General features: G+C 43.6%; 1 protein-coding gene across 1 annotated transcript in view; it reads left to right on the forward strand.

Moving 5' to 3' along the window:
- The window catches only part of Col25a1 (collagen type XXV alpha 1 chain), a 408,120-nt gene that overhangs the window by 264,828 nt on the left and 130,740 nt on the right, over window positions 1-12,552 (forward strand). The window contains exons 12-13 of the mRNA XM_033755992.1: window positions 4,537-4,563; window positions 4,707-4,733. Of these exons, the coding sequence (XP_033611883.1) occupies window positions 4,537-4,563; window positions 4,707-4,733 (54 nt within the window). The remainder of the gene's footprint in view (window positions 1-4,536; window positions 4,564-4,706; window positions 4,734-12,552) is intronic.

Genomic DNA, 12,552 nt, shown 5'->3' on the forward strand with positions numbered 1-12,552 from the left:
TCCGGGAGGTAAATCATAACCTTGGTTTTGTCCAGCAGCTCTGCCTGCCAAGGATTTCTAGGATATGCTCCTTTTCTCTCTCCTTTTTCTACCTCTAGTAGAACTTAATTTTGCTTTGATGATTGTCAAACTTAAAATGTCATCCACTCTTTAGCATTTTATAGTTCACAGTGCGACATACAGCTCTAGCGCATAAAAGGCCATCTCTGGTACATCCAAGGCCATAAATCTCTCCTGTCCAGTCTCTTTCACTTACTTTTACGTAGACTGAAATTTCTTCAAAATTTTTCTTGAATATTGTTCATTGTGCCTCTCTTTGCTTTAGTTCTTTAAAATATATTTAATTGAAATGGACAATAGAGCATAGGAAAAGAACTAAAACTTTAATTATTTGGTCAGAAAAATGTAGGCCAAGACCCACCTTAAGGGCTTGGACCCAAAGCAGTGACTGTAAATTCTGAATTTAAATATTGAACAGGGCCTCCCTAGTTAGAAGATTTGTCCCTGAAATTTACCGAGTTTGGTAATCCATTCATAACAGAAGTGATCTAACAGAAATATTTCAACTAACACTAAGAAACTGTCTTAGCACCTTTAAATATTTATGTAACTGAGGCCTATTACATGAAACTGCTTTAAAAGATCATTTCAAATATTTTTACTTACTAAAGTAGATCTTATAAATGATCATGCTCCAACATTCTAGACCAGACCAGATCAGTGGCCCTACATAAAGTTGAGTCACAGTTTTATGCCTCTTTTATTTCCATACTGACCTCAACCTAGCTGTAGAGATGGTTTCACCCTCTTATAGTTACTGGTGAGCCAGAGACACAGTTTCCTGAGAAACAAATGTGTCTACTGAATGTTACATTATTACACTTGGTACAGGTGTAACAAAACACCATCTATAAATATTCTGTGCCTCCAGTAATTACGGTCATTAATTGGTTTGTTTGCCAGCCTGTTAAATCTAATGAGTTGTGTTTTTAACTCAGAAGACAAGAGAGAATTAAAATCAGGACCCAACCTTAATGTTAAAGGCTAATCATAAAAGAAACTTTCTTTCCTTTGTTAATATTTTGACTTAGAAAAGACCCGTGGCTCCCAGATTTTCCGGATTTTGAAATACCGTTCTCCAAGGTGGCCCACTTTGTTCTAAAAAAGCACACTGGGGTTTTCAGCACAGAAGTCCAATTTAGAAAGAAGAGTGGGGTTTCAGTGAGTCAGAAGAACACCCCTGCTGTTGCTCCGGGGCGCAGCTGTGAGAGGAGTCTGCCCGGGCTCTGCTCTGGTCTCAGCTGGCGGGTGTCAGTTGCCACCCTGTCTGCTCAGAAACCCCCGCACCTGGCTGCAGTACAGATTCTCCTGTGTGTGCAGGAGCCTTGCTGGCTTGAGCATCGCAACTGGACTTTGTTTTGTGCTGTGGACAGATTTCAGAAAGACTGTGACCTCTGCGTGCCGTGTCACTCCCAGAGCACCCAGAGAGGCCTCAGCCTCTGAGGTCTGAGCACCAAAGGCAGGAAGAAAAGGCAGGAAGGACCTTTTGCGGGGAAAGAGAGTACAAAGGCTGAAAGAGGTTAACAGTAGCAGCTGGCCTTAAAGTAGCTGGATTTTTGGGGAGCCCTTTCTTTGTAGCACTAGCGAAGTCTTTGACCTAAGGACCGGGAATGTATCTGTGTGTATCAACGTCTCTACCATGTCCTGCACTTGAACCTGTTGGATGTTTTGTAGACATTCGGCAAATGTATGTAAAACTCAAAGTAGAGTTCAGCAGCTTGCTCCTTAAATCAAGGTTGGAATCTCCATTGTATTGCTTAAAATTTTGATGGTAGATGTCATCTCATTAATTCTTCCCCTTGGCTTTCTTTTGCCCTACCAAAAAATACTGCTTAGATTTCATTATTGAGTGTGCATGTGTGTGAGTGTGTCTGTGTGTGTTTGTGTTACGATAACCAAATAAACTACTTAAACTCAGTTTTCCAGTGGTAGGCTCACAGACTGTCCTCGTTCCTCACCATTTGATTGGCTGAAAACATTACTAAAGTAAAACTTTACTGAAAACATGGAAACATAATTTTCTTAGCTTCGCTTTTTCTTAGGACACTTCATCTGTGACCAAGGTAGTGCAGCGGCAAATGGCTGGGGCGGGAGAGGGGGTTTGTTTTCTCAGCCCCTCTCCAGCCTGCTCCCCTCCTCCTCTACCCTCATCTGAAACCTGAGGACTTGGGTCAGGCCGCCCGTGACACCGTAACATCCGCGGCATTTCAGCAGGCACAGTGAGGGCGGGAACCAGACATGTGGGCCTGACTCTTGATAGTCCTGTCCCACATCTGTGTCCCAACTCTCGGTATCCAAACCACAGCGTTTCAAGTCACACAGCCTGGGTTCAAGTCCTGGCCAATGCACTCCCAAAAGGCCTCAAATAGATAAGGTTCGAGGTTTGTTTCTGGCCTCCCTTAGAGGGTTATCATAATACTTTCCTCACTGCACTGCACTGCAGGGAAGGTTGGGTGTAGGAACAGGTACAAGTCTTTGTCAGTGGTAAAATGCACACAATATCAGTCATGTTGTTGTTGTTGTCACTAACTCCGTGATAGCATCACAACTCTTCCTAGAAAAGCAACCCCTGAGAATGGAGTTTGGTGCATTCTGTGGCTGAGACAGAAGAAGGTGTTTCAGTAGGTGCAGCACTGCCAAGTCCCCACCTGCAGGGACCCAGCAGTCTCTGTCGGGACCTAACCCAAAGGGCAGCCTATTAGCACTGTGGCTTCACTTCCTGTTTTGACTGGTCCTTTTCTCCCAGCCCTGCTGAGAGTGGAGTGGAGAGATTACGGCTGACGTAGAAGTGTTCCAGTTTTTTAGATAGGGCTAAACCACAGAACATGACTTCATGTTGAAGTACTAAGAGAGACAATGTAATTGAGACCCTTGGAAGCAGTTATTCTTGCCAGTATTTTTATTCAAAGGTAAAGAAAATGTCAACATAGTTGGAAAAATAAGTAGATACCTAGAAAAATAGAAATATCTTTCTTTGAATGCACACACACACAGCCACCTGATCTATGACCAAGGTAGTACAGTGCCACAATGAGGAAAAGACAAGTGGTTCTTGGTTAATTTGACATTCAAATTGGGAAGCAAAAGCATCTTCACTTTTATTTCCCATAATAACAAATCCAGTTCTCAATTAAGATCCAAATAAAAGATAAAATAATAAAGTTTGTAGCTTTTAGAATAAACATAGAAGAGTCTCATCATGATGTTGGAGTAGGCCAAGATTTAAGTGGAACCCCAAAAAAGGATAACCTTACCAAGAAAAAAATGTTGTATTGAGTTTAATTAAAATCAAGAACTGGTTTACTACAAACACCTTAAGACAATGTAAAGATGGTACAGAATGGGAAAATGTGTTCGCCATAAATGTAGTGGGCTGAAGATCCATTCAGCATGAGTGAAAACCTCTCCCTCTCCGTCTGTATGCATACGTACGTGTGTATGTGATGTATAACTCCAGCAAATCAGCAGGACACCTCGGCACAACAAAAGCAAAAGATGTAGATGATTTGCAAAAGAAGATTCAAAAGGCCAGTAAGTGTGTTAAAGGGGATTCATTGCAAAAGAAGATTCAAAAGGCCAGTAAGTGTATTAAAGGGGATTCAACTTAATAACCCTGGAAAAACAGACTAAGTGTGAGGAAGTACCACACCCCCAGCATAACAAGTAAAATTTAAAAACAGAAAATACCAAGTATAGAGATCATTTGTTACACACTGTAGAAGAGGGTGTGAATTGTAGGAACCATTTTGGAAAACTATTTGCTGATACCTACCAAGTTGTATGTGTACTCTGTTACCTCACAGTTTCACTGCTAGGTATGCACACAACAGACCCGCATACAGGTTTTCTCTAAAACGCATGTACTTGGGTTTTCAATGCAGCCCTATTTGTGGTAACCAAGACTCTAGAAACTTCGGGAAATGAATGGCCATGAAGGAGGTGAATAAACTATAGTACATTAATGCAATGGAATGTTGTAAAGGAGCCGTGAACAACTACACACAGAATCATGGGTAGGACTCACACCTAGTGAGCAGAAGAGGCCTGATGTATACACTGGATGATCATCCGTACAGAGAGGAAAAGTAGATGCACCAGTAAACCAGTCCACACTGCCAGGGGTCATTGTGGTTCCCGCTGTGGAGGCCAGGACCGGGACACGTCCCAACAGGAGCTTCTGACCCGCTGGTAGTGTTCTGGTTCTCGGAAGGGTTGTATTTGCACAGTTGTGTTCAGCTGGTGAAAATCTCTTCAGCATATTCTGTACCTGTGACAAAATACGTGTGTATGTTACATCTGTAGATGGTCACACAGATTGCCATTTTTGTATTCTAATAGTAGTATGATTACATTTTGGAAACCAGAACTCTTTCAGAAACCTGTGCCTTGCTATAAATTTTTCAGTTGACCTTGTGGGTCTATCTGAGCTGTAATTTTTTAATTAAATTTTTTTTCTCTCTCTCTCTCTTTTTTCAGGGCCCTCCTGGTCCAAAAGGTGATAAGGTAAGAAAATGGATGGCAGAACATAATGAAGTTGTTAGAGACCCTTATGGGCATAACCTATACTGTGTTATATTTTGACCTTTTAAATAAGCATCACATGTAGACTTTGGCTAAAGCTGTTATCTTACCTTCCTGTGTTCCAGGGAGAACAAGGTGATCAGGGACCTCGGGTAAGTTGTACTTTTCCTATCCCGGGCAGAGAATTAGTTTGCAGCTCTGAATGTATTAAATGGAAGTACCCCAGCCTCATAACTGCCCTTGTGCTGCATTATTTAGCAATGGTTGATTAAAATCCCATGGCTCTTGTAAGGCATAAAGGCTCAGTAATAACTAATATGTGTATTTCCTGCATTGTCTTAACGTGATGCCTGTGAAGAGAGCATGCTACAATCATTAGACCAACTGACCAAGGGCCAGGATCACCCCTCACAGTCACCAGTATCCACCTCCCCAACCACTCCCAGGCCCTTCAGATTTGCATGCACTGTTTTGCAACATTAAAGCCATGTGGTGTTCTCTTGGACCCAACATTTTCCTGCAGTTGAACTTTACGTGCTATTGCATAAGTATGTTTTATTATAGATAAAAATATTAATGCATTCCTTATATTGTTCTTCATCATAGGTTTGAATAATACTCATCTGCATTTCTTGTTTTTTTTGTGTGTGTGTGTATTTGTGAAGCAGATAGAAGGTGTAGCATGACTCGGCATTGTGAGAGGAGGGGCATTCTTTTGTTCTTCCCCAGCGCAGCCCTTTAAACCGTTACAGCCCAACCCGATTCCTTTGTTGTTACCTTGGTGGTGCCAAGTCCGCCGCTGCGCATCTGCGCCTGATTACCCGGATGTTCAGACATACTGTTCCAATGATGTAGTGGCTCTGTTGAGACATACCTTTCAATTTTCTCATGTCACTATGCACAACAGCGAGTAATTGGCTGAAGAGAGTAATTTTGTACAGTGAAAAAGCACATTGAAAACTTTCAGGTTGAAACAGAAGGGGAGAGGCCTTTACGTAAAAGGCACCATGCTTAACCGTTGCACGCGTTTGTACTGCGTAGAGATTCTCTTTTCTTTTTGCAGACGATTCAGTCCATGCCCACTTGAAAGGTTCTTGCCTTATCTCATGTGTCTTAAAGCAGTTAAAGATGGTGCTGTATTTCTTGTCTTTCTCTTCTTCATACAGAAGTGAGGATCCCACCTGAGCATTCGGTTTCTCATGGTGATTATTCTAGTTGATGACTAGCATCAAGCTAAAAACCCATCTTAAGTCAAGGAAATTAAATATCGTGCCATCTGCTGTCATGGATGTAACGAAATAAAACCCAGAGCCTTAAATGAGGAGACTGCAGCCACTTCTCTGTAGGTCTCCTCCCCGCACTGAGTTGCGTTTCTTTCCACACACGGTATCGAAATCACTCAGCTTGCCCTTTCCAGGTAAGAGGGAAACAGTTTCCATTCGGCGAAATCTTCTTTTGGCAAAGGAAGGAAAGGCTGGCTCACAGCCTGGCTGTCATCAGTGCTCACACAGCCCTTGTTTTCACAAAGGTGCATTGGCTTTCATCGTCGTGAAAAGTGATGATGAATTGGAAAGCAAGGCCGAGTGTTCAGGAGGATACCCGAAACCGTCTGAAATTCACCTGGTTTCATGTTGCATTACAAATGAAGACTTGGACCAGGTTCCTTGAAGCTTGGCCAAAAGTTCATGAACTACTTTGTCAAACCCAGACTGCCCTTCAAACAGATTGCAGTGTTTTCACACTGACCAGGCCAAGTTTCACATGATTCGCGGGACATTCAGCATTTGGGCGGGGGGGCGGTAAATGGATCCTGCTTTCTCCCTGTTTTACCGTTGTATTGAAGGAACTCTGATTCAATTCTCGGATGTGTCTTTCGGGGTGAATGTTCTAGAAGGTGCATGGAAAGAGAATTCTTCATCTTCTCCCAGATTCCCATGTAAGGTTCTCAGCACTCCAGAGTTCTATAAACATTCCTTTCAGAGAAAATAGTATAAGCTGGCTTATTGGGAAATTTTGTCATATAAAGACACTTAAGATTTTATATTTCTAGAAAAGCAGAAGTAAGATAGAAATGAGGAAGCCATGGATTCTAGTGAAAATGAAACAGCTGCCTTTTAGGTACAGAATCCCAGCAGATGTTGGCTGTCTTTCTTTTGAAGTGTAGATCTTTTTATTTGAACACTATTTTTATCCAACTGTATATTTTCTTCCAGAAAGAACTTTATTTCTAAAAACAGGCAGTGGACAAATGAATGAGTAAACAAAAATCAAATGTGTGCACCATAGATTGTAAATGCCACATCCGGACGTCTATTCCGTGTGATCGATTGCTTCTTGCGGTTAGCATTATGACTTCCAAACTCCAGCATTTCGGCCCTTTGTTGGGTGACCTTCCCCTGTGGGACCCCGTCCGTTTACTTGATTATAATGTGCTCAAAATTCTTCATTGGCTCCCTGTTGCCTACTATACTTTCTTTTTTCTTTGACTCCCTACATATCAAAGAATTTGTCATACTATGTGATCAAAACGGGAAAAGCTGAAAGAGAACACTGAAATTAAAACTAGAAAAACTATTTTGAAGGACCAGATATACATAAGAATGGATTTGAGGATTGTCACGCCAAGTCTGAAATACGAAAGACACTACTGTCTCCACTTGTTTCTCTTTCTCCTCTGTGGCTGCCAAATTCAACCTTCTGTTACCTCACACTCTTGGCGTCTTCCAATTCAGCTTCCTGCTTCTACCCTTGACCCTGTGTAATCCATTTTCTCCACAGCGGCCAGAGAGATCATTTTACATTGTAAATTAGGTCGTGTTACTCTGTTTAAAACGAGAGCGTGAAATCCTAGCCACTGTGCTTGGCCTCCGTGGACCAGCAAGGTCAGCCTCTTCACCTCTGCCCCTCTTTCCCCACCCCCTGTGCCCATGCTCCATCCACATCTTGGCCCCATTCTGGTCGCCTTGGGGTTGGTGGTGGTTCTCCTTGTGACAGCAGCTCACATATCAGCTCCTAGGGAGAACTTCCTCTCTGCCCAAACTGATCTGAGATGACCCTCTTTGCTTCCTTCATTTCCTTGCTTGTTGTCTGGAAACATTTGACGCTCCCCTTTTGGAGCACTGGCTCCATCAGAAGGACGTGACATGCCTTGTCTGCACCTAGACTGGGAAGCGCTTGGTGTTTGTCAAATAGATGTATAAATATTATTATATCCCCACTGTCCACAGGAAGCACATGGGCGCCTCAGGAAGGAAACTGTAGTCATGTGTCACATGCCATAAACAGCTATACCAAGGGACCCTGAAATCTCTGCCATTTGAGTTATCACTGGAGACCTTAGAAGAGGTGACCCTAGGATTTGAGTTAGCTTCTGAAGTCAAAGTGAAGAGGAAAACATTACTGATTCCAGGGAAAGAATAGAGCATAAAAAGTATTACACAAATAGAAAATAGAATGATTCATATAAAGAACAATAACATTCCATTTGCCAAGGACATAGGTTAAATATTAAAAAAATAAAGAGGCTGAACTTTTTACTGACGTGATATATGGCATATGCATTTTTTAATTTCTTTTGTGGTGGGCAATCAGGAGCCAGTAAGGCATCCTGAGGACATCATTTTCTGTGCATCACCCCCGGCTGTGGGGCTGTGTTTGTGTCACATGATGTGCACCATCAAATGTCCTGTATACAAACCTGTTTGTTGTAGTGATCATTGAAGGACGAAATTGGGAAAGCAAAGACTCAGAGACCACATATGTTGGCTCCAGAGCAGAAACAGCATCACACAGGGCTCTGGTGGAAGAAGACTGCTCACATCATGGCGACCGGGGAGCAGAGAGAGAGAGGGGAGGAGTCAGGAAAGGAGATGCACCCTTCTGTCACACCCCTGTGACCGCCACTTCCAGCCAGGCCCCACCTCCTAGTACTGTGTTCAGCTACAGGGCCTTGTGATGCACTCACCTTCAAAAAGCCCCAACTCTGCACACATGGGCGTCATTCTGGCTCTGAACCCTGAGTTTTTCTTACACAAGTTTGGAGAACACATTTGATGGTGCTATTTTTCTAATTTTTTTCTTTCAAGGATATTTGTGATTATATTCTTTTGGCCATTATTTCATGTTGGCCAGAAGGCGTCTTCAGTTCAGTCATTGCCTCTATGTCTGTAGGAGCAAGGAGGATGAAAGGTCAAGAAAATGGGATCTTTTTTCCCCCATAATTTCATAGCAGACTTCTGCTCACGTCTCTCTGTCAATCTGTGTCTTGCATGCATCCAAAGCTGAAAGAGACAAGGAGTGGAAAAAGAAAGTGGGGTCGTCTCCCTAATGGGTTTGCCCAAGGTGGCAAGCAAGACCCGGGGTTCACAGAAGAAACCAGGGATGGCCCCTAGTGGAAGACAAGCAGGAGACCTTGGAGCAGAAGGCGGGATTTGGGCCCAGTCTGTTAGATTTGTGTCTAGGACTGGTGCCCACGCATGGAGGGGAGCCTGGTTGAAGTTCTTTTAAAAGTGTAGTAAGGCTGAAAGATAAAGATGTGAAAATTCAGCACAAATCTTGGCATTCACTGGGTGTAAGAGCCACAGTTGAAAAAGTTCCAGCTAGGGCTGAAGTTCCTGGCTTGATACTTGATAAAATGGGTCAGGAGAAAGTCTGGGGATAAATGATGAGTGGGATTTGAGTTCTGTGGAACTCGTGATTCTGATGAGGTGGTCACTGGAATAGGGAGCAAAGAGAAACATGAGACCGGGTTTTGAGGTGGTGACAGTTGGGTAGACAAGCTGTCCAGTGAGAAAGGAGACCACAGAGTCAGAGAAATGGTGAAGAACGAGGAAGGTGAGGAGAGGCCTGGGATTGGCCCCTTAGAAGTAGCCACGTTCAGGGAATAGGATAGGATGTGATGTCAGCTGGGAGAGGGACAGCCAGGTCTTGGCAGTGCATGGATAAAAGCATCTTAAGGACCAATGAACAAGGTTGTCAACAGTGTACTCTCAATAAAGAGAAAGCCACACCAGTGAGGTCTGTGAAAAGCTTTGGGTTTAGTATTTTGGAGCTCTGGGATGTTTTGGAAGCGCTTTTTGCTAAGGAAGAGTGGAAATCACACTGCATGAAGTTGGAGGGTAAATGATAGGAAAGTTGACCACCTTTGAATATTGTGAGCTTTTTTGGCATTAGCTATCTCGGGATACTTTGAAGCAATTTCAAGCTTACAATTTTAGGTACAACAGTCATAACTAGCAGTTGGTGGTACTGTGTGAAGCACGGAGTGTTAGATTTTCACAGATGAAGGCACCCTGGCATTAGGACTCTGGTACAGATCTCCTGCACACCTTTGATTTGTTTTTATACACGTTGCACCTACACAGTTAGGTCTTCAGGCCGTGAGATCGAGATGGGCTCTATCTGTGTTGTCACCGAGCCCCAGCTCTTGCCTTTCTTCTCTACATCCACATAGGTTTGCAGGGCAAAGCGTAGTCACCATGATTTTACCTCGTGTTGACGTGGAGATCGGGCGGCCTGCTGTCAGACAGTGGTAGGCGATCCCCGGACCAAGTGGGAGATGGCCTAGGAAATCAGACTTCAGTAATGATTGGAGTTGCTAACCGCTTAGTCTTATCATTTTTCTTCTGGAACACCTTTCTAGGTATGTTTCACACTGCATCCCAAGGCCCTAAATAGCTCAGTGCATCAGAAAAGAAAAACAGGAGGCACGGAAACAGAGAGTGAAGTGACCGCCCACGCAGGCGGGAATCGAGGATCAAACTCCCAGCCCACCACTGTGTCACGATGGGTGTAAAAAGGTCTGGTGAGATAGGTGTGAGGAGCCTGCACCGAGGATGTAACAAACCCTGGCTGATGAGTCCAGTGTTTCCGAGAGGGGTCTGGGGAGACGTGGCTTTCCCAGTGCCCAGTTCGTACGTGGTGGTAGTAGGGTTCAGGTCCAGCTCACTGGCCTTTCCGTTTGTGATGTTTCCAAGGGACCTGGCGGCTTCCGTACCAGTGAGGCAGGTGCCAAAACGTCATCGACGTCAACGTGATGACAGGTTGTGGTGATGTCTGTGGTTAGTAATGAGTAAATAATAATAAACAATTTCATTGAGCTCTTAATGCCAGCAATGATAGGAAGATGTAGCTGACTTCAGTAACCCTATGTGATACTTTCATTATTCCCATTTTGTAGATGAGGAAACCAAGACTTAGAAAACTTCAATATTTTTGTCAAGGATACCAATCAGCAGGATTTGAACCTAGGTTCCTATGGATTACATTTTTATATATTCTGTCATTTATCATCACAAGCACTCCTGTGAGTGAGTGACTTCTTGGCAATATGTGTTTTTGCTGTCAAAATATTTTTAAAATTACACCATTTAGCTTTCTTTTTTGGTACTGGGGATCGAACTCAGGACCTTGTGCTTGCAAGGCAGGCAGCAGCACCCCTGAGCTAAATACCCCAGCCCAAACATATTTTTGATCACCCTTGCACCATCAGACATCCACGAAGCGAATGAACAGATATACATCACTTGGGAGTGCCCTGGGCGTGGTGTCCAGCGCGTTGGCTTGCCTGGGCCACGCGGAGTGAAGAGGACTCATACTGGGCTGCATGTAAAATACATGATGTTTTTAATATTTTTTTTATAAGGACACATGGCCCACAGCCCACGGGCTGGACACTCCTGCTCTGGAACCTGGGGAGGCGGGTGACGTTGGCAGTCAGCTGAGGAGTGAAAATCCCCCAGGCACCTCTTCCACTACAGCCTTCACCCCTCAGCTCGATGGCAGAGGTTGAAGATTGCACATCCAGACCCTGGTTACGCTTGCTGTTAGGTTGTCAGGATAACCAGATGAACAAAGCCTGTTTTCTACTGCTCATAAAGCCAGGCGTTTTGTTTGTTCTTCCTTTACCCTGAACCTCCCTCGCAGAACACCGAATTACATTTCTTGATTGATAAATAGATCCTTGTTGCCAAGTATGAACGACTCAGGACTATGGAGGCGTCTTTCTTTCTTCCCCGCACCCCTCCTGCTGCCTCGTCTCTCTCCATCAAAGTAGGCTCTCTGCCTGGTTTATGAGGGCCTCTGTCCTTATCACGAGTCACAGCTCCAGGGTGGAGGGGTAGGCTGGGCTTCCGTGATGACAGCTCCTTTCTTTTTTTTTTCCTCTACATTAGTCACTTAAAAACATTGCCTTAAAAATAAGCCAAGCCATGCCGAGCATGGTGGCACATGCCTGTAATCCCACACTCAGGAGGCTGAGGCAGCAGAATCGCTGTGAGTTCAAGATCAGCCTGGGCTACATAGTGAGTTCCGGGTCAGTCTCAACTACATAGTGAGACCCTGTCTCAAAAAAAAAAAAAAATCCTAGCCATTTTAAATTAGGACATTGTATAGTTCAGAAATTATGGCAAATTTATTAAGCAAACTTAGGCAACAAAATGTATAGGCATCATGAGGTTATCTTTTGATTCCGTATTAATCTTCCAGTCAGGTGGCCTTGGTCACTTTGCCAAGTGCTACGGAGCCCTGATAAAAAGGAGATTTAGTGGTTATCAGTTTCAGCATCATCAGCCAACAGCTGGCTTTAAATGAGTCCTGAGCTCTCCCAGTTTCAGTAAAGCCACCCAGGAGCCGCGCTGGACTGCAGAATTTCTTTATCCTTCCAGTGTATTCAAAGGAAATTTTCCTAACAGCTGGGACTGTCCAGAGCTGATAGCATCTTTAAAACATCTTCACCAAGACAGGTTATTCTATTAGCCTTTTTGACTTGAATGATTAAGTAGATTCTCTGGCTCTGCTAAAACATTTAGGTCTGGGTATTAATTTGATGTTCTTATTTATTTAACCCTTGCTTTTCTTTCCAGCCTCAATGAGCCCACTCCTCATTTAGTTCTGAAAGGGAAACAAAGAAAAATTTGTGCGAAATTATTTTAATGCTCTCTAGATTCAGCAGAAGTTGGCATGGAAACAGCA

This window comes from Fukomys damarensis, unplaced genomic scaffold, assembly GCF_012274545.1.
Source record: "Fukomys damarensis isolate Sample0158 unplaced genomic scaffold, DMR_v1.0_HiC HiC_scaffold_25, whole genome shotgun sequence".
Lineage (NCBI taxonomy): Eukaryota > Metazoa > Chordata > Mammalia > Rodentia > Bathyergidae > Fukomys > Fukomys damarensis.